Below are 23,359 nucleotides of genomic sequence, written 5' to 3'. Positions count from 1 at the left end.
TGGCCCTTTGCTTTTCAACAAGCACGTCGGCTCAACCTTCGCTAATTCCTGACTGCAGGTGGACAGGGAGCTCAGCCCCCAACCTGGGCGGAGGAAACATGTCCTCCTCAACACAGGAAAGCTCAACACGGCCATGGGCAACCTGAGATTCACCAGGTGTTCTCAAGACTCCCATATTTTTTTAATATAAAAAAGGTTCCCTGGTTATATCCATTTTCCAGCTGATATGAATACGGCATCAGAGAGCCAACGCCCGTCAGAACTTGGTGGAGTTTGGTGCCTCTTACATCCCAAAGGTGCATCAGCAGCACATCAGTCAAAAACTGCTCCACCAACTGCAGGCTGTGATATATCACAAAAACATGCTTTGTTAGATCCAGCATTCTTTTCATGCCTCTCCTCTGCTTTAATTTCCTGCTATTATATAACAAATATTCTTTCAGATATATTTTGTTCCCCGCCTAGAGAAAAGAATCATAACGTTAACGTTAACCTGTAGAGGCAGAACAACTGACCTAGAAAGTGAGCAGTTTTTTCCACTGAAGGTCTTCCACCCTGGAGATCCTGAAGGGAGAGCATCTACGTTAGATTAGGCTGATTTAACATGCGTAGCACAAGCTCTGTTGGGTGGACCGACACCATCAATGTCAGAGTGAGAGCTACTTTAAACATGACCTATAAACACGGGGCGAGAAAATTTTTAATGTCCAGCAAAGACACCATGGAGGTGGCAGCTATTATAAACGCTTGTAGGAGAAGATACTTTATCCGTGCGGTACAGACACATCTGGTGGAAAGGTTAACAGTTAACCCTACTTTACAAATATGGCTAGAGTGACTCAAATTAAACACACAGGGGAAGGCCTAGGCAGAGGGACCGTTATTGTAAACATGTAGTAAAGGTGTGGGGAATTGACCTTCGCTGCAACATCATACTTATGTAAACTTATGGTGCCCCTCCGGCAAAAGGCAGGAAGGTGGCCTTCGTGGAGGAAAAGCAGAGCAGGCCCTATATGCTGATATATGAAAACTTATATTTCTGAGGTTATATCATAAGCAGACAGCATGTTGAACGAACAAAGATAAGCTAAGAGATTCTCCGGGTCAGAATATATAAACATTACACATTTCACACATCTAGAAAGCAGATAAGAAAGAAGAGGCAAGACAGCTTGTGTGTCAAGTGCAGATAAGCAGAGAGGTTGAGGGCTGTTTTTCAGCCCGGCACGGCAGTGCGAGCCACACCGGCTTGAATAGGAAGCCGTCACAGGCCTGCAATCGTCTCCCAGCTACAATAGAGGGTGTGACCTCATTAATTAAGCAAATGTAATTGCTGGTCAAAAGTAGCTAACTTCACACTGAAGACGACCGCGGCCTTTCTGAGGCAATCAGATTTCGCTGTGACCGTGCAAAAAGCAGAAGAGCACTAATCCACATCAGAGGGGAGCCAGGTAATCAACCATGGCGTACAATCTCAGTCAGATGATAGATTTTCATTCCTCTGAAGATTTCTCATAAGTCAAAAATCCTAGATCGTATGGAATGGCTGTCACCACTTCCCCTCACAATATACCTAACTATATATAACTTTAGCAAGAAAAAACACATTTTGTTTTGGGAACTGAGAGAAGGGAATCTGATGAAATGAGACCCAAAATGAGGACCTTACAAGCTGTGGTCATCTGCCTCTGTAGTATGCAAGAATGTCTCCTCACTTAGATAAAATGAGGTAAGTGACTGAACGGGAAAATCCCTCTGTTTTAATAAGCAGCGGAAAGCTAATAACAGTCTAACTTTGCCTTTACTGGACTGGACAGCACTGACTGTGTTTATAAGGCCTGGGATAGGCATTCTTTCTTCGCCCATGAAATGGACGCTCTGCTCCCACAGCGGACACTAACCATTAGCTAAAAGCACAGCTGTCAACTTCATTCCTATGAGGAACGTTCATATGAAAAACCAACATTTACAGTCCACAGCGTCTGGACAGTTACTTAGCGGTTATGCAGAGAACAAAAGCGTTTTATAGCTTGTCAAGAGAGTGACAGCAGACACTTGTATAAGCACTCCCCGCAGCTTTCCTGTTTGCTCACAAAGCTGCAGTTGATAGCTATTTGAACTGTATACATACACACTGCTGAAACCAGGAGGATTAAGCAGTGGTTTACATAATTCTTATTTTATAGCCCCAGGTTTAATTCAGAATACACACAGAGGGTTAATTATAATTCTGCAGGCTATGACACGTGTCGTTTAAGCGTGCATACTCATTTGATTTACTCACCTTTTCATGCGTAGCTTATTTTCTCTGTGTTCAAAGGAAGACACTGCAAAAGCATATTACATAAGATATACCGTAATACTATCTGAATCTACATGCATACCTTTAAGCATACACTACCATTCAAAAGTTTTTGCATACAATGAGATTATTTGCATGTATCTCACTTAATATTTATTAAAATACAAAATAAAGATATATAAGATATATATATATAAAGATATATAAAACTATCACCACACAGCCAGTTAACAGGATGTCAGACATGCACTGTTACATGCTCCTTCCATGTTATAAAGGAAACCTGCTTTACTTATGTTTTCATGTATAGTTGTTCACTCAACTTTCCAATGCATAATTTAAATTCAATTTCAATTTTTGTATATAAGGCCTTTCACAACAGAGTCGCCACAAGGAGCTTCACATGGGTGTGTTGTGCTTAACAAGAATAAAAAATCTGCGGCTTGTGAAATAAATGGTAAAAACCTGTGGTGTGCAAACACGTTTGACTGGTATATACACTGGTGTATATCAAGCCCTCACAACAAATGTGCAAACAGCTACGTCAGCAGCCATAGATTCCTAGGTATCGATACCACGCTAATCTATCACAAATTCATGAAGATTCACACCTAAAGATTCACAAGTGCCACATAGCTTAAATAGGCAGTCATACACAGGGCCCTTAGCCTCATACTCAGGGATGGCATTACACAGTGTTGTGTATTACCATTTACTATTTTCCCCAACTCAAAGTGTGGATGTTTCTTTGTTTGTTTTGCTAACGTGTTCTGTTGTCACATGAGAAACATCCACCTGTCCGTCTTCCATAAATAGAGCACAGGGGCACAGTGCGTCTGCAGTCCGTTCCAGAACAGGACAGGTGATATACAGGATTACACACAGACACCACTTCACCTAGGTGCACGTTTTTGGACCGTGAGAGGAAACTAGAATTGCTGTAAGAAACACAACACAGAACTTACAGTCTGCACACACAATGAGCCATGAGTAAGACTGAAATCCCCAGCCCTGGAGGGCAGGTCCCAACTCCTGAGCTATCCTGCTGTATCACGGAAGTCTTGAATAATTAACAAAACCTCCGTTTCCCATTCACAAATCCACAGATAAGGGATTTTGCATACAATGATTGTATCAAATGATTCATTTTTTGAATGACAAAGAAAAAAAAATTTTTACTCATTGTTGGGTTATGCAAATTTGTAAACAAAAACTAACTAATGGATCTGGGGGTGTTCTACAAAGCAGGATTTCTTGCTTAGTCTGATAACTTGTCTGATTTAAGGTAGTCTGAGCTAGATGGATTTTATTCATTTACATTTAGCCAAAATTACCTTAAGTCTGACAAGTTATCCAGCTAAGCAAGAAATCCAGATTTGTCGAACCCAATAGTACTAGTTAGCAACAAAAAAAAATCATCCACACTTTGAGCTGGGAAAACAATAGTGGATTGTAATACACAACACTGTGCGATATCATCCCTGAGTACATAAACTAAAAGTTGTGTGTATGTTGCCTACTTAAGATATTTGGCACTTGTGCCCAGCTTTGTGGAACAAGCCCCTGTTCTCAAACATTCCTGAAACTCACAACACCATGTTTATTTAAGAAATATCCAAGAATTGTCCCCAAGTTGTGTGTGCATGGGAAAAGTTTAAAAATAACTAGTCTAACTTTAGTGTCCAACCAGCATGATAATAAACACCTTAGTCTATGCGCAGTTCTGTTTGCCATTTTTAAATATTTGCTTCAGCCAAACTGGTGTTAAATTGTCAATCAGATAATGTGGAAAAAAAAGCAGTTTTTTCCGACTTCTTTAAAGTTAGGAAGGCAAATTAGGGCAAATGGATGTTAAAGAGAACCAGGAGCTCCTGTTAACTGTGCCTTCTCAGTAGCCTTTAAAGGAGCACATTAGCATTTGTCTTTGTTGCATGCTAGCCGGCTAAATCAGAGCAAAGCTCCAAACACTCCCTTTGTGTGACGTGTCACATACTTTCAGGTTCACCGCTCAGCTATGGTTTATAGAGCCACACCTTAATGTTCTCCAACGGCTGCAGCATAGTTTACATGCTGCCAAGTCGAAGTTTAGAAATATGAATAATGACATCATCACATCCATCAAACCCTTGTTAAACACTTACTACACCAATCAGGGATTTAGCTATGTACACAGGCAAATTGAGACATAAAGTATTGTTTGAAATTATTTAGAGTAATAGGCTAATGTTTTTTTTTTTTGTCAAATCGCTGTGAAAGCTTTTGTGTATATCGGCCCAACAGAAAAATCTATGAATATCTACGAGCAGATATGACACTTAAATTTGAAGGATCATGATGTGATTATGGTGCATTTCACATCTCTATTTTAATGGTCATGGCTCACACAAGGAACTCCCACAATCCTTTGCTGCAGTATAAAGTAATGGGGGCACAGAGAAAGCCTGTTTGTTCTGCAGCACGACCCTCGCTGGGAAGCTTGGCATTCAGGCCCAGCTCTCCCACGATCCAACCATTCATAGCATCAGCAAAAGAGGCAAGTTTGCCTGACTTGGATCTTGTTGCTGCTGTTTTGTTGGATTCCATTGATGTCTAATAGCAAAGTAAAACATTTCAGGGTCCTTGATACTGTCCCTTTATCAGTCTGGCTGACAGGAATTCACCAGAAATGTCTTTCGGGGTGGAAATACTATCTGCTTCTATTATGCTGGTCTGAAGGGTGTTTATATTGTTTTGGGGTTATTTCACTGCTATTTTAAGATTCACTGGAACAAGACGTACGTTCTGCCTCCATGCCGCCTTACTGACTGAGGCACAATGAGCAGGAATTGTTGCCTTAGTGCCCTCAGGGCAAGAGGACTGCATGATGACCCATCTTAGACACTGGGCAGATTAAGCACCTACCCACATAGCTGCAGATAAGATAAAGAGTAAAAGGCTGACTCACATTGCACCAGGCAGGCTAAACACCTACCTGGTTTCGGGTAAGGAAAATACCAACCCACATTATACCAAGCAGGGTAAACAGCTATCTAAATAGCTTCAGGTAAGGTAATAGGCTACCCAGCTAAAACAAGGCAGGTTAAAGGTCTACACCCAAAGGTCAAACCGCGGAGCAGTGAACTGGATAACCGTGCACCCACAAGGTTACAGGAAAGGTTACAGGAAAGCAACCTGGCTGTGTGTTGCCCTGACTACAGACTTCCAGCTGGTATGAGGCTTCAGAGTGGATGTAAATCCCCTCCCTTGATGATTTCACTTGCAGGACGTTGCATGTGGTGAAGAACCACCCGCGAATGACCAGCTGGGACGACTGCTCAACCACACATTCACCATCAGGACAACAGGGCGGGCTGGCCTGCAGTAGGTCCCACACGTTGGCCACCAAGGCAGATGAAGGCCACTCACAGGACATGTGATGTCATGGACCAGTAAGCTAGATGCAGCTCATGGCAAATATTTGGATGAAAATCTCAGCTAGCCAACTCAATATCCATCCATCCATCCATCCTTTCATATTCTAGCCAACCTGGTCAGGGTCGTGTTGAGGCGCAGAGCTGGGGTTCACCCTGGGTGGGATGTCAGCCCATTGTACTAAGTAGCTAGAAGTAAATTAACTAAAAACTATATAAGCTGGGGAAGTCAATGAACAGCATGTGCTTTGATCTGAGTCTATTTAAATTGCAAGACCATTTTTCACAGAGGGAAAGTACAGGGAAACACCCAGGGAAGGAGTCCCGCTCTTCCTGCTGTTCACGGCAGGCAGCAGACATGTGAGGCCCTCAGACTATATACTCTAAAGGAAAGGAGCTGCCTGAAATCCTGCAGGGAGTTTCTGAGAAGGGTACAGTTAATGGGGAATTCCAGTAAAATGCAGTATGTGATGTGGGTGGCCCTCTTTTACATTTCCAAAAACAGATGCGAAACTGCTAAAAGACAATCATGAATCTACGCCACAAATTTGTTAATTAATTAAGGTGAGTGTATGTGTGTGGGTGAATGTGTGTGTGTGTGTTATTCCCTGCCTTGCACCAGTAGCTGCTGGGATCAGCTCCAGACCCCTGTGACCTTATATAGGACAAGCAGGTATAGAAGATGGATGGATGAAATTCCCCATTGAAATGACACCTATACTAACTGAGTATTATATTTAATTAAACAGTGTACTTTTCCTGCAAAATACCCACATTTCATCTAGCAATGGAAAACGGTCTTAAATAAGATGAAAACCCACTGTAAAAGCTGTTGGCCATTCAGACGGAGTAGGACTCCTCAGTGAAAATAAAAATTCCAAAAAAGATTTTTTTTTTTCTGTCTTTATTATGCAGTAAACAGTAAAGCTTTACACACCATTGAGAACTAGGATAAAAAAAGAGCAATAAGCAAACATCATATAATCTTTAGTGACCTGGAAACTCACTGTATCATGCATTGTAACATTAATGTATAGAGGCCACAAACATACAGTTCCTCCCTCAGAAAGGACAAAGGTAGCACTGTCACCATAGCAACATGTCTAGCAGTGCTTTTTGTTAATGACACCATGCCTTATGCCCTCACTGGACTTCAATCATCGGGGAGCTTAATGATTTCAGTTCCTGTAGCACTTCTACCCAAGTGCATTTTAAAAATGCTATTACTACAATAATAATGTGTGTTTTTGCTGTATTGCTAACAATATATGGTAGCACAAGGGATATTATCACAGGAAGAAAAAGCTGAAATATATCTTAGACAATGTCTGACATGTCAAACATTCATGAACAATAGGGGCTAAAACATGGTGACATTTATCTGGTAAAAGTAACATTTATTCAGCTATTTTCAATAACTGTATCTAATTAGGGTTGCACTGATCCGAAGCCTATTCCAGGAAGCAGAGATGAGGCGGGTACAATCCAAACGAGAGAAGAGACAGTCAGTTTACAGGCAATTTACAGTCACCAGATTGTGACTGTAAATTGCTGGGAAAATAACAGCCGGAAACAGAAACTCTGACACACACGCACACGCACACGGACACGGACACACACACGGACACGCACACACACACGCACACGGACACGCACACACACACACGCACACAGGCTGGGTTTGTACCCACACCTCACTCTCCGGGCCACCATGTCCCACATAATAGTACTGAAAGTACTGAAACATACAAAATAAGCCCATTATTAGGGAGCAAAGGGGACTTTTACACTTCTGAAAACTAAACAGCACTAGAATCCATGGCATTTCCCATTAGATGACCAAACGATCCAAGAGGCACACGTCATACAGCTCAGAACAATACAAATAAATGAATATATAAATATGAGAATATGTACAAAAAAAATATATATATATATAATATTTAGACAAATACTTTAAATTACCTGAAGGCTTATCCCTTCTGATAAAAAACACAAAGCACTATTGTGTTGTCCAGTCTGGCGGTTCTGCTTTTGGTGAGTAAGTGTGCTTTTCCACTGGGTTCCCTCCTGATGCCTGGACCCTGGCAGCCACCCGGCCCACATTCCTCCCTGTCCTCCCTCTGCCTGTAAACAGCTCCAGTGAAACGGCAGGCTCTGGGCTGGGGCGGGACGCTGGCATCTCACCGAGTCCTAATGACAAGCTGGGAGGCTCGACGAGCGGCCCCACCCCCCCACACACCTCCCGCCCCCCCCTCTCTGCTCCCCATCTGGCCTCTCCCACGCTGTGCCCCCCCTTCACAGCCTGACATGCCCACTGCCTTGCCTGCCATTGTTCCTGCAAGACACCGGATACTAACCTTACCTCCCTCCCCCCCCCCCCCCCTGCCCACCATGTGAAAAAACCTCAGAAATATCTCAAAGTCCTTTAAGTTTTGGAAGTGCTTTCTTAAGACTTCCTGTCTTATTGACCAAAACTGCCAATGGTCACTTATGGTCACTATGCCTACACAGTACAGTACACTTCTATACCATAAGATATAAAGGATTGGTCTTGGTAATTTATAGTGCTTCATTGGTATATAACACATGGCCCTTCACACGGGGCAGTGTTGGGTCACTGAGCTCCAACTCCAATAGTCTCTTTATTGAGTTGCCTCACACAGTCCTACAGTTGGCCATGGTTGTCCACGGCAGAGTACTCAGTTTCTGAAACCCTGGAGGTGTCGATCAGCTTGGCCAGGCCGGTCTTGGTAGAGTACTTGAAGATGAAGGCCTTCATGAGGTCATAGCGGTAGTTCTTGTTGATGAAGTTGTAGATGACAGGGTTGACACAGCAATGGATGAGCGAGAGGCATTGGGTGGTATGCAGGGCTACGTAGATGAAGTTCTCAAGAGGGCAGCTGAAGGACATGACACCCAACATTGACAAGGCGTCCACCAGCAGCACCCCGTGGTAGGGCAGCCAGCATACCAGGAAGACCACGATGTAGGTCAGGATGAGTTTGCGGCTCAGACATCGCTCCTGGTCCGGCGAGGAGGCGATGGCCCCCGCCAAAAGCAGGTAGAAGATCGCGATGACAGGAAACGGAATGGCAAAGCCAAGCACGATAAAGCTGAACTGAATACCCACCATCCATTCCCGGGCACTCTCTGCAGGGTACACTGGCCGGCAAAAGGTGTTTTCTGAATGCACAGGCTTGACAGCCTGCAGGAAGTAGGTGTCTGGCACCGAGGCTGCGAGAGCCAGCAGCCACACCAGCACACAGATCAACTTGCGCACCATCTTCTTCTGCCTGCTGTGGGAGTCACTGAACAGCGCCACCGAGAGGTAGCGGTCCACGCTCATGCAGGTGAGGAAGAAGATGCTGCTGAAGAGGTTGACGCTGAAGACCAGGTGTGTGATCTTGCACATGGCCTCACCGAAAGGCCAGTGGCCCTGCTGGAGCAGGGAGCTCACCCAAATGGGCAGAGTGGCCACCACACACAGGTCAGCGACAGCCAGGTTGAGGATGTACAGGTGCGTCTCGTAGCGGCTCCTCTCCGCCCGCACGTTCACCCACACCACCACCGAGTTGGCAGCCAGGCCAATGATGAAGATGAAGATGTACAGGACGGACATAGCGTAGAGCACGGCCACCATGTTGAAACTGGGAGGACACACCAGTGCCTCCATGTGGGACACATTGTCATCATGTTCGGTGAAGTTGATGTCCTCCATCAGGATGTCGATGAATTGATTCACATTTTCCATGATTTTCTTCTGATGAACAGTCACGTTCTAAAACAACAAGAACAACAAAAACCGGCAGGAATGAGATAAAGTTTTTGCCACTAAATGAAAAATTATATATGTAATAACATCGTTTATTTACTGAAACAACATGAATTACTTAACACATTCCAAACATGCACGGGCGAATGGAATGTGAAACCCAATGCAGCATTAAACAACGTTTGTGTACTCGTTCATTACAGCACGACATTTCCCACGGTCTTTGGCTCATCGCATTTTACTCATAACAAACAGAGGAGTGGCTAAGACAGACCCAAGGACAGGATCAAAGACAGAAAGTACCAGAGGTTCATGACACAAGGGCCTTTTTCATCTGAGAGCAATTTGCCAAAAACAACCGAGTAACCAGGACTGGAACTGCAGCAGGTTGGGGGTCTATCTTTGCGTCAGCATTGTTGGGCTCCCACACCACTCAAAGCCAGGCTCACATCCGGTGTGGCACAGGTCCAAACTGACCCATCTCATCAGCCTGCTGGGTACTTAGTAAATTTTCATTCTGAGGCAAAAATGAATTATGCCGAAAACCGCTGGCCTGTCGATTGCTTGTTTTTCCAGAAATATCTGTTGTTTCTGGCTCTTTGGTTGCGGTTGTTTCTTGGAAACACTTTCTACAGCCCGTTAACTATAAATGCTTTCAATTAATCCTGAAGTGGCTTTTGAGTTAAACCACGCCCCACTGCCAAGAGGAGGTGCACTTTGGTGCACCAAAGACTTCTCAGAGCACGAGAGGGACAGGTAATGGCATATGAGCAGGGCTGGAGGGTTCCCCTCACACACAGGGGTGAAAGGTCAAGCTCTTCAATGGAAACATCGCCCACGCCACACGGGGTTGCGCCTCCCGGCCACAGTTAGCCGGCTGAAACGCCAGGTTTCGGCCAAGACATGAAACAGGATCTGAGGGATCCGGCTGGCCAGACTCTGCTTCTCCACCCTCCACAGACAATCTGTCCAAAAAGAAGGTCACACTGCTGACCCCTGAGGTCACGGGTATGTTGCCACCATAGCGACCAGGGCACAGGCCTAAAAATCCAATTACTCATAAGCGCCTCCCAGCTCTCAGGGTAAATACGGAATGGATTCAGCACACACAAAGGATAACATAAACTCCATGCTCTCAGAGGTTACGAACTTTGACCCAAGCTTACCATTCTACATCTATGGATGCTGTTTAGTGCAACCCTGCAAGACGTAATCCCCAGAGAGACCAATCATCTCCGTCTGCAATCAGCAGCACGCTCCACAGCCCTACTGTGTGCCTTTGTGACTCATTTCCGTTTGTTACTCTTAGCTTTTGGGGTCCCCCTGGACTGCAGACCCGGCCGGCTGAGGGTCGAGATGCGGGAACTTAATGGTTCTTTCATACAAATGGCAAAGCTGCCAGGTAAGGAATGTGAATTGACTTTTTAACAAAGAAAGGAGCAGTTGCAGAGGAAGCTGGGAAGTCTGTTGAGTCTTTAAAGGAGATGAAAGATAAGTCTGATTTCAAATGCGTTCTGCTCAGGGGTCTGGGTCATTATCTTCATCAGACAAAGCCAGACGCACAGACCAATGGACAACTTAGGCACCATTAACCCAAATGGGGATTACAAGCCCAGGATTAATAGAGAGGCGAGCCCTAGGGGTTAGCTGTCTACACGCACACATACTGAAGATTTCAGGCTGTGTGGGCTGTTATGTAAAGATGAAAACAGCAGCACCTCAAACCTAGTACACAAAAAAGGCCAACACTTAAGAAATTAGAGGCTGGGGAAACCCAGGCATTCGGCAACGTTTCTGTAAAGCTCCCCTTGTAATTAACCACACTCATGTTATATGTTCTGTTGCTGAACATTAACCTTTAGGCTGCTGGAAATAAGGAATTGGTTTAAAGCAGCAGATCAGTTGGCTAAGGCATCCTTCTGTGCGGTACGGAGACCTGAGCTGGGCAGGCTTCCCCTGCCTTAACCCATCTCACCGCTTCCCAGTCCCCAGTGCTTGCTAAATTAACCAGCTCTCCCAACCTGCCCCCCCCCCCTTCAAAAAAAAAAATCACAGCACTCTCACCTCCTTCCCATTACTGCTACCAAAGCCCTACCCCCCCCCCACCACCACCCTCACCTAACCCCCAGCCTGCTCTCTGACACAGAGTGCTTTCTATGCAGCTCCCACAAATCCCCCCCCCCCCCCCCCACACACAGACCTGTACTCATTTACTGGAAACTTCTTTGTGGGGACTGTCCATTCATTTCTATGGGCAAAACCCTATTCCCAAGAATGACACCATTAACCCCTACCAGTCCCTAACCTTACCCATAAGTAACCAAACATAATACAAGACTTCTGGCATTTTTAGGTTTTTATTTGTCAATTTTTTTATTTTATACAATTTAAGTTCTCCTTGTGGGGACTGAAAAATAATACATATGGAAAAAAGCTATTTACAGGTTTTTTATCACATACTAGGAAAATCTGGTCCTCATAATGTAATAATTACACCCCCATGCACACAAAGAAACACACATCCACACACACACACCTCCACGTACACACCCATCCACACACACACCCACAGCTAAAGGCCCCCCCAAACACACAGCCCCACAAAATCACACACACCCCCACACACCCCTATATACAGACACACCCCCCTCACACACATCCACCCCCCCCCCCCCCCACACAGACACACACACCCCTATATACAGACACACCCCCCTCACACACACCCACCCCCCCACACACACACACCCTTACCCCTCCCACACACACACAGCAGAAACCCTAAAGCTCCGTCTTTCTTCCCTCCAAAGCAGCATCCTCATGAATAGAGTGACTGGTCTATTATATGTTAAACAGCACTTAATGCTTCTGACGGCCTGGGTTTCTAGCACCCTCTTAAACAGCTCTGTAACCTTAACCCGACAATGACGTCGCCTATCTATGAGCTGCTTACATGTACACATTTCAACAATTACATGTCCGCAGAAAAGGGACTTATGTGAATTGCGAACAGCGGGTAATAAAAGCTATTGGTATGCTAATCCGAGACCAATAAAACCTCTCAGGTGATACAAAAGAAATCCGAGACGCACTCCCTGGATAAAACTACTCCGATGATAGAGCCGGCTGTCGCGGTTTAAGACATCTAGGGGGAGGTCTTCAGCCGCAAATAGCAAATAAAGTAGCGTGTGTTTATTAAAGGGGAATATAACATTTCAGTTATGAAAGCCTGGACTTTAAAACTTACTGGACATACACGGAGAATCAGTTCAAAAGGCGCTGCAGGTTTTGTAGTTACCTAACCACCTTCAAAGGGACAGTTAAAATTGCCATTCATTTTACAGCGATCCGAAACCAGTAATAAGTGGGCTGCTTGTAATCATTCACATGACCGACCCACAACAGCCCAAAAAATACACAGCAACGACAGAGAACCATGAAAATATATGAAAATATTCAGCTCTATTTGCTAATTATTTTTTATCATGTAACGCATGAAAAACGGAGGGGACATCATCCGTCCATCTGCCAAGCATGTGCCCCCACATTTACATCTGTTTAGCCGGCTACCCCTGAATGGACGTATTTGCATGAAGTTTTACAAAGTTAATCAAAGCAGCACCATAGACACTTTCCAGCACGTCCTGACAAACTGCCTTTATTTTCACCTATAAAACGCAAGACTGCTGTTCAGTCTTACTTATTTACACTAGTGGCCAAAATTGTGGAAACGCTTCCAATTTTTAGATATTGCAGAACTTCATTCCAGTTACTCCTGTTACTTGTTTAATCGTCCAATATATGATACTTGTTAACATGCTTTGATTGTTTATAAACATTACCACCAGTATTCGTCTAGTTTTTTTTTTGAAAGCGTAATGCCCAAAATGCTAGGTGTTCCCAATATTTTGGCCACTAGTGTACACCTGATACCTAAATTAAGAAAACAAGGAACGACTACGGAACAACAACAACAACAACAATAATAATAATAATAGATTCGGACCGAACCTTACTGTCTTTTGTACGTCGACTCCTTCAATAAGGACCCCTTTATAAAGTAACAGCAGCAGTACGTGAGAACCAGCGCACTGGATGGATGCTGAAAATGTGAGGACGGTCCTAGGCGCACAAAACTGGTCTTGCCCCCCTCCCTCGACGCCGGCAGTACTGGCCCTGTAGCCCTCCCCTACACTTGTTAATATACCGAGGCTCGCAACGCCCCCCGGCAGAGTCAGGGGGAGCAAAAATCCCGTCGGCAGGGGCGCACACGCAGCCACACACGCACTGACAATACGGGGGCTTTGAAGAAAGTGCCAAGCTTCCGATTTCCACGCCAAAAATAATTTGATGGAAGCGTTTTTTTATGTTTCTTTATTTACTGCACCTGGGAACCGAAAGCCGCCTCCCCGCAGTTCAGTATTGTTTCCGTATTAAACCGAATCACCACGCCTATGTCTCAGTCGAATTATTGTGGTTTTAGGAACTACCCTATATTTCCATTGTGTCATGATCTGTAATACTGGCCAACTGCGCAACTGTAGATTAACACAAACAAATAAAAGATATCGACGATAAGTTAACTTTATGTGTAGCCTTAATGATAGGTGAATTTCAGCGACGTTGAGCTTTATTAACACAGGATCGGTGCTTTATAACGCTTGTAACCCGGTACTATCATTCATTTCTTCTGTTCCTGCTTAACTTCTTCTTCCCTCTAGTGGCCCAGCCTGACAGGCACCGTACCCGCTCTGGCAGACAGACGCCTGTGGGTTTCTACCCCTCATTAAAGATCCACAGCACGAGCCCCCAGATCCAGCTCAGCACTTGCCTGAAAATATTTCACAGCTAAAGTCAAACTAGGTGCAAAGTAAATACCGGAATATATAAAGGGTACATTTTGCGTTTTGTGTTAAAACGCATTAAAGGTTAAACGTAATTTTGTAGGAATGTTATAAACATTTTGGACATATATTCTGTGGCACATTAATATTTCATGAAAGTCCCTCAGGGCAGTGGAATATATCAAGTATTTTGGGGTGTTACAGATTCTACCTGACCAATACATCAACCTGCAGTTTAAAAATGTTTTTTAAAACATAACAGAATTAGTTTTACCTACACACATAATGTCAAAAATGAACAAATAAGGCACCTGAATTATTCAGTTATTACAGTAAATATCACAGTTTCTAAAGTATACAAAACCATGTGCGTATTCAGCAATCCCCAGCCGCAACAGCTACCCCCTGCTTTCTCTCCGTTGGCTGTCAGCTGTAAGTTCTATCAAGTTCATGACCTTGGTGTCCTAATACAACACTCTAAAGGGAGCACACCGCTCCCCCCGCCCCCCCATTTGCACAAGACCTCCAAGGTCACTAACTTCCCCATTATAAGGTCATCTGACAGTTTCATTTCCAAAAGGCAGTCAAAATCCTCTCTCTTTTTAACTTCAGCCCCATACAAGCCTTCATTGAGCCTCAGGACTTTTCAGGAACACATTCATCCTCACAGATTGCCAGTCCATGTCCTGACTGTGTTTCGAATGCGCTGATGATTTTCAGTACAGTTTGTTCTTCCGTAGCTCTTAAACTACAATAGTAAATGACCTGGTTATGATGTACAGTTACATTTCATGCATAGGTAGGAAAATTTCTCTAGCCTTGGGGGCTGTGTACTTGGACTGTTAAGTATTCTCTGTTACTTAATGTTCTTATTATTGCCATTGCTTAGGACAAAAGTGGCTGGCGAGTAAATAGATGCGAATTCCATCTTACTTACGTTTCAAATGACGAATCTGACTCAACATAACTTGGCTGTACAGAAACGAAAGAGGTGAATAACTTGTTTGGGTAATGTGTGTATACAAAAGTTTGTCCAGCTTCCCTGCTGGAAGCTGGACAAACTTTTGCTTCCTGGTTAGGTTTTCCCCTGCTCTGTAATTGTCCTTTGCACATTGTCTCCATCTATGTGGAACAAAGCCAAAAGCTGTCAGGTGACAGGCTCAAGGTTCTGTATTTACCCAGAACAGTAGGGCTCACCTGTCTTCCTTCAAGCTGGGCTCTCTATTTACATCTCGCCAGAAAGCTTCAGGATGATTGCAAGCAGGCTAGCATAGGGCCTGCCCGATTAGGCAGAGGGAGCGGCAGTCTCAGAAAAAAGGGTAAAAATTTGTACCTTTGCTTATCACTGGGGCTATTCCCTCAAGGGGCTGCCAATTGTACCCTTAACTTTAGGTTTCTGTACCTTTTAAGGTACAGAAATGGACTCTGAGGAACATTTATGGACCATTGATGGTACATTAATGCTGTTTGCACCCATGGGATGTTCCTTAGCATCCATTTCAGTACCTTAAAAGGCACAATAACAAGGGTACAGCCCCAGTCACAAGCAAAGGTACATTTTTTCCCCTTTTCTGCAGTGTAGGCTGCAGGGCGGCTGCCCTAGAGGTGAAAGAGTCCCTTTACCTCTGTTCACATGACATCCCCTGGACTCATCTTCTGTGACAAATGCAACTGGATCAGCAGATTGGCTCTTCTGATTGAAATACTCCACTACTTGTAGTATGTCTGTCTCAAAACTGAAGAATTTTTAAGCTTCTTTATTTTTTTCCCATCCACGGTTTGTCTGTTTTTCTATTTTCAATTTTGTTTCTCCAAAAAAGATTCCAGATTGCAAACCAAATGTAGCCTCTATAATCACTTGGCAGTTATTGTTTAATAGCTTTTTGAGTTTTTCTTAATTAAAATGGAAGGAAGGAAAGTGTTATTGTAAGGTTGTGGAATATGATCTCTTCATCTCCTCTGCATCTGGACAACACTCAGGCAGGGGAACTGTGAAACATCCTGTTCCAGCAGCTGATAAGACAACCTTCCCAGGCTGCTGTTCCCACAAAGCTAAGGCCACTTGACATTGTGCTTCTCAGCTCGATGGCCAGAGTCACAGAAGCTGGTTACAGCCAATCGATGGGTCTCAGTCCGACACGGCAGCCAATCACATCTCCCTTAGAGGCGGGACAGCATTCATGACATGACCCTTCCTCTGAGGTGGGAAACATATACAGTACATAAGACTGTGTGCTTATAGCCTGCAAGCATAGCTAAAGAAACACCGCTACACGTGTACGTGGGATGTGTTAATATTTACAGGTATGTTCTGCGGTCTAAAATGGAAGATTATCAAGATACCTTTGGCTAACCTCATATTATCAAACAGACATTCAGTGGCCTTAGTGACTCCAGAAGTCACAGATTCCTAAGTCTCTTTTCCCTGTCCAGTGGGATCTGTAATCTCAGATTACAGATCTGGGAATATGCGATACTAATCAGACAGGATTAAACATGTAATAGCTTCTGTGAAGGGGAACTGTTTTTTTAAATAAATCATGCTGAGTGGGTTTTATTAAGCCAAGAGACATTTGTAGACTGTATTATGTCCTGAATTATACATTAGAGTATCACCTTTTAGAGAAAGGGGAGCGGTGATGTCCACAATATGTCTCAGGCTTGTTCTCAGATGTAAGACACACAACAGGGAAGAAGTGTGGACAAAGAAAACAAAACAAAAATGTTTATCTCTGAGTCATTGCGGTCCTGTCCAGCTGGCTCTTCACGAACATATCATGCCAGATCTGGGGAACCCTTGAAAAAAACCTGTTTTGTTCGGCTTGTTTTTCCATCACACACTCACGCCAGGACAGTTTCGACTCGTATATTGCGGCATGGTGAGAAAGCAGCGACGATGTTGATAATTCTGTGAAGAGAAGAGATTTCCCAGGTGGCCACCGGCTCTCATGTCGGCAGTCATTATTAGGGGTGGGAGTTACCAGGCAGTGTTAGCGTTATGCTAATTGCATATCACACTTTACACGGCGGCATGGCCTTCAGTGCACAGTGACCCGGATGCCTGTCATATTCTGGAGAAAAAGCAACACTGGATCGTACACAAAACAGCTTAAGATTAAAGGTATTAAAGATCTATTATGGGACGTAATTAGGTTTTCAGAAACATTCTGCCAAGTTCCATAATCGAAAACTAATCTTTAAATTAAAGGCAGTGGAAAGTGATGAAAGTGGTCAACAGGAACTGACTTGTTATACCGAGCTGTACCCCTTTGCGGAGTAAAGAAATGGTCATAACAAAATTAAGCTGGGAAAAAATTCATACATTTACAGTTGATAGCTAATTAGTTCTTATAGCGAAGATAGCCAAAGCAATGAAGAGTTTATAAAACATAATAAAGTCATGCGGTGGATGGACTTTCAGTGTTGAAAAATATAAAGTGACTTGTGCAGGAACATACTGGTTACACCAAGGTTATGTTGTGTTTTCTGTGTCTGTATCCTCTAAATATGACAAGGCAGTGAGGAAGGCAAACATATCTGTGGATATATTTATAAGTGGGGAAAAACATGTATAGACTGATTCCAGGTATGATCTCTGTTAGTCTGCATTGGTATGCGCAGATCTACACATGCTCATTTGCTCTGGCAACATCTTTGGGCAAAAAGACTTCAATTCAAGAACAAGTTCCTTTAAGTCACTTGTTTTTTTTTGTAATATTGTGGAGTATAAGTCAGTATAGGTTATTCAGCTCTAGGCAAATGTAAGCCAGTATTTTTTTCTGAGACTACGTCAATGTAAATTGTTGCTAAGAAACAATTGTTACAGAGTTAGGTCAAATATCTCAACAGTAATATAAACCATAATATTTTAACATGACACTGAAAAGTGGAAGGTGGGTAAACATAATTATATTATGTAACTTTTTTTTCTCACATCAGCTTTATTCGCTGCCTTGTTCTATTAGGGTCAATCCTATAGTAACTGCATGTAGATTATCTTAAGATCGATCTCGCATGACAGACTGATGACATATACAGCAATAATTATGCCCTTTGGGACACAAAGAAGCATGTTTTGTTTTAAGATTGACTGAGTCCTAATTTCACTACCAGAAAGTTCATTTCCGAGTAGTTCTGAGGCACTTTCAGGTAGACCCTGGGGCAAAGTTTCTCTGAGATAGATCAGAGGAGCCAGAGGAATTGGTAATTCTTTGTTCAGTCTTTCTGCACAATGCTCACAGTGCTGTGTCTCCAAGCTGTGAGGACCCAGGTGTCTAGGTGGTGACCTGCAGCCTCCGCCCAGGCCTCCATCATCAGTATGCATCTTCGACGTGTGAGTGTAGAAATCTGTCAGCCAGAGACCTCTCTGCATGCAGAACCATGAGAGTTATCTGCTAAGGAGCCTCACCCAGGAAACACGCTGCTCAGAGCCTGCAGCACTGCACTGGGGGAATTGCAGTTGGTGTTTTTGTCTACACTGTGACAGCTAGTGGAGGCTCTCCATTAACCTAAAATGCTCCTTAAAAATGGGGCCCGCTCGCCATTCTCTCCAAATCCTCCCTTTCATACTTTGTCCTCTCCGTCTTTTATCCTACGAGGCTCTCTAATAAGGCCTGTAAAGGGCAGGGGGAAGAACCTTCAGGCAATCAATGTAGGGCTCATCAGAATTTGAATGAAGGAATTCCCTACAGAAAGGGTCCGTCTAGTTAAGATTTACAAGAAACTTACAAAAAGACGGAAGATCAAAGGAAAAAAGATAATAATGGAATAATCGCTCCATTAAGCTTTGCGTAAACGAGCAAACTTCGGCCTAATGGAAACAGCAAAACAAGGAGCCATGCAGGACAGTGACGTCTGTCATAGATAATGTGATTACATGAGTTTTGCAGAAGATATTGTTGAGCAACATGCATGAGACTGAGACATATCGCCAGAAGGTCTTTTGGGGGTATTGTTAACAATTAAACTCTCTACTGTTAAGCAGGGTGATTTACTGGAACAAGAACATGTTATAGTGTAATTTTGGTAGTGAAAAGCAGCATATACTGTATATTTGTTGAAGTATATCCCTTGCTTTTGGGAACATAACATTGACAAGTCATTATAGATATAGTGTGAAAGAAAGAGAGAGATAGAGAGAGAAAGAGAGAACATTTAGTACTGTGCAAGACTTAGACGGTCAGAAGACATGTTTAAAGCTATATATCTGGGTAGTAAGTGCACTTTTGCTCAGAATAAAAAAAACACAACTTAATATTAGTACATATGCAAATTTATAGTAGCAAAATAAAAAAGTAGTAAGAATTTCTTCTGTTCTCCAAAAAGTTGCTGATCTAGTTGGACGGCTAGATGAACACGGCTTCAGTGCCCAAACCTCTCCTCAGGAGCACCCCAGCCATACCGTGTATTTGTTCAATTTCACCACTAGCTCACATAATTAATTAATTTAATTAGTTAAAGTCAATGAGATATTGATTAGTTATGCAAGGTGTGCTTGTGGTCGAGTCCAAGAATACGTGGGTGTGTTATATGGTTGCTGGAAATACTGGGTTGACTTTAGGAGACGTTGTGACACACTTTGACAGACATAATGTCATAGTTTTACACCAACATGAAGATAATTTAAACATAACTTTCTCTGATTGCCTAAGATTTTTGCACTGTACTGTATAAATGTTTATAGGCAACTAAAAATCTTTATGTATAAACACAAGTATTATACACTTTACAGAATCTTCCTGAAATATCACGGTCAAAAAAATATATTGCTCCACACTTCCGAAACCCTTCCTTCCTCCCAGCTTACTTCTTCCAACCAAAACTACAAGTGGCTGCATCCCTACGCACAGGAAGTATGATCTCTGGCTCTAAGGTACATTATAAGACAACAAATGCAACTGACTCTGAGATGGACTAACATCGCATCTAGGGTGTCTCTCAGTTTTGTGCCCTGTGCTGCCTGAGATGGACTAAAGGGCCCCAATGACTATGACTAGAATGAACGATCAGAAGATGGATGGATGGATGGATGCATACAAAAATGCACTCACATGCTATAACACTCTAAGCATTTAAGTTGAACATACATCATGATTCTGCGGTAATAAATCGTAGCCTGTGTTGTAAACATGTGGCATGTTTCACGTTGACACAGGCAGTCTAAGTTAAAGTGTGCTGGTAAATTGCAGTCTTACCCTCACTTACGGCCTCTGGCTTTAGGATGTTTACTTTCATATATACTGATGCAGAAGGCTTACATTTAAAGAGTAAATAAACTTGGTTCTACGAAGTGGCTCGGTCTGGCATCCTGACTGGGAGACACCTTGTGATCAGTGCTGCTTGGGACAGGTTCCAGGTTCCCGCAGGCCCTGTACTGGGTAAGTGGGTTAAAGATGCGTTCCTGCAGAATTCAAAGCAAACGGCAACATTTTTAGAGGAGTTTTAGCAAAAACAAAAGCAGTGTCCTCCTGAAACTGAGTGAAAATAGTCACCAAAGAAGGAAATGAATGTGGGTTTGAAACATTTCTGAAGTTTTTGATCAGTTATAAGTTGATGCAGAGCAAGACTGTTGTAAGTTTTTCTTAATGGACCTAAAAATGTGCACTAACACATGTTTGGCCTATAAGCCTTTGCAAGTTTGGTAGTGTTCTGTAGGAAGTTCTGTACTGGCAGTACCAGGACTGTTCTGGTTCTGTCTCTAATGGGAGCTGGGTCTTTTTCATATCGCTGTGACACAGCCAGAAGATATGGTCACTTATGGCTTTTTTGACTACCAGAATTCCCAGAGGCACCTCTGAACTCCCTGGAATGGTTCAGCTTTGCAGAAACATATCTTGTATAATGGCAAACCTGCCAAGATCTGCATACCAAGTGCACATTTTGAACTCTTGTAAATATATTTTGAATGGCATGATCTTGATATAACTGCTTCATTGTTGTGCGTTTTTACAAAATATGCTCATACATGCCGTAGACACATGTGCGCTTTCTGACGACAGAATAATTTACTGAGCATGGCCAATTTCCATATTCACTGGTCTATTCTTGGATCTCCACACCACATATCTAAATATTAATGTTCTATCAGGTTCCAAGGTTATATATTTTTTCACCTAGCTGGTATATTTTTAGCAAACCCAAATATGGAATATAAGCTGAATGTTGTTATTAATGTGTTTCTGTGAGGAATTGGAGCTAAAAGCCTCCTGTATGTGTAGTATCATATTTTCTAGTTTAGTGTGAAGCACCTGAAACACTGATTCAGAAAGCCACTTCAGCAGAGGAGCACTGTGCACTGGATTCCGAGTCACAAGAGCAGAAGAACCCAAACATTGAACAGCTTGACGCACTGGAAAGGAGCACTGCTCACTGATTTACAGCTACACCCCTCTGGAGTAATGAGGAGAGGAACCCAACCACTGAACAACATAATGTACTGGAGCAGAGTACTACACACTAAATACCAGCCACACCCCTGTAGAGTAATGAGTGGAGAGGAACCAGACCACTGAGCAGTGTAAGGCACTGGAGGGGAGCACTGTGCGCTGCATCTAAACCACGCCCTTGTGGAGTAATGAGAGGGGGAGCACTGCGCACTGGATTCCAGTCTCATTACTGTGGAGTGACGAGAGGAGAGTAGGGGGGAATCTAGGATTCTTGAAGGTGGGGAAGCAAAGCATAAGAGGGACCAACCTTAATCAGCCAATGATATTGTTTGATTCAGTGAATGTCAGGGGAGGGGCCTCTCTGGGGGCCAGTCAGCCTTCAGCTGGGGCCAGTGCCCCTGTGGCCCCACCTCTGTATATGCTCCTAGAGAAGAGAAACCCCGCCACTGTATATGCCCCTAGAGAAGAGAAACCCCACCACTGCATGTGCCCCTAGAGAAGAGAAACCCCACCACTGGATGTGCCCCTAGAGAAGAGAAACCCCACCACTGTATATGCCCCTAGAGAAGAGAAACCCCACCACTGCATGTGCCCCTAGAGAAGAGAAACCCCACCACTGGATGTGCCCCTAGAGAAGAGAAACCCCACCACTGTATATGCCCCTAGAGAAGAGAAACCCCACCACTGTATATGCCCCTAGAGAAGAGAAACCCCACCACTGTATATGCCCCTAGAGAAGAGAAACCCCACCACTGGATGTGCCCCTAGAGAAGAGAAACCCCACCACTGGATGTGCTTGATAGCCCTCTAGGCCACCTCACGGCGCGCAGCTAATCTGAAGCAGGACTTAAAATGAATGTCAGGCATTATTTATGAGTTGATAATTAAATGAGCTAATTAAGGTCACTAGCAGGTTATTTAGTTCCAGATAAGGCACCATTACTCAGTAATAATATGGCAAACTTTGAAGCTCATTAGAAATGAGACAGCATGGTATGATGAATCTGGTTATAGTGTAAAATTTAAAGTATTTATAAGGAAAATGGTATTCCACTCAAGTTATTCTTTAGTTTTGTTCTTTTTTCTTTTTTTAACAAATGTGCTACAGTAGATATTAGTGCATTGTTATATATTAGTGTTATACCCCCACTGCCTGACTAACTCATTGAGGTTTACTGTGTTTATTCCAACCCTCTCACTGGGATCCTATAACAGGCAATCGTTTGCAGTGAATTTGCTCAAGCTGCCAAGCCCTACTGAATTTATTTTTTTTCTTTAATTTTCTGATTTCCTTGAAAAGTTTTCCGCAACTTCTCAGTTTCAAAAATATGCCAGCTTGCCAGAACTCATCCATCCATCCAACCCTGCAGCCTACCCCAGGCACAATGCAGGGGAACACCCTCAATTGGATTTTCGCAAACACAGTCATTATGGGCAATATCCGAGGAGCAAATTTGCCTAACTGCATGTTTTTGGGCTGTGGGAGGAAGCCAGAATCCCCAGAGGAAATCCACAAAACAGGGAAGAACATGCAAACTCTATAGATGAGGCTGATACCATTAGACTGTAATGAATCTAGGAAATCAGTCCCACCACTGAGAAGTGACTCAGGTAGACTCTGTGACTTTCTAATATTCCGATTC

At 43.4% G+C, this 23,359-nt stretch overlaps 1 protein-coding gene across 2 annotated transcripts; it reads right to left on the bottom strand.

Moving 5' to 3' along the window:
- Nucleotides 1–8,085: 8,085 nt before the first annotated feature.
- On the bottom strand, nt 8,086–13,855 carry LOC111850195 (atypical chemokine receptor 3). 2 transcript variants are annotated; one of them, XM_023823835.2, is made up of 2 exons: nt 13,504–13,855; nt 8,086–9,493 (listed from the first exon to the last, which is right to left on the bottom strand). In XM_023823835.2, the coding sequence occupies exon 2, from the start codon at nt 9,464–9,466 to the stop codon at nt 8,381–8,383; it is 1,086 nt and encodes a 361-aa protein (XP_023679603.1). In that variant the 5' UTR covers nt 9,467–9,493; nt 13,504–13,855; the 3' UTR covers nt 8,086–8,380. The 2 variants fall into 2 exon arrangements, with proteins under 2 accessions (XP_023679603.1, XP_023679602.1); XM_023823834.2 differs by having other exon boundaries at nt 13,499–13,853.
- Nucleotides 13,856–23,359: the final 9,504 nt, after the last annotated feature.

This window comes from Paramormyrops kingsleyae, chromosome 16 (assembly GCF_048594095.1).
Source record: "Paramormyrops kingsleyae isolate MSU_618 chromosome 16, PKINGS_0.4, whole genome shotgun sequence".
NCBI classification, from domain to species: domain Eukaryota; kingdom Metazoa; phylum Chordata; class Actinopteri; order Osteoglossiformes; family Mormyridae; genus Paramormyrops; species Paramormyrops kingsleyae.
The sequence above is the reverse complement of the archived record's forward strand: the minus strand, read 5'-3'. Positions and strand labels throughout refer to the sequence as shown.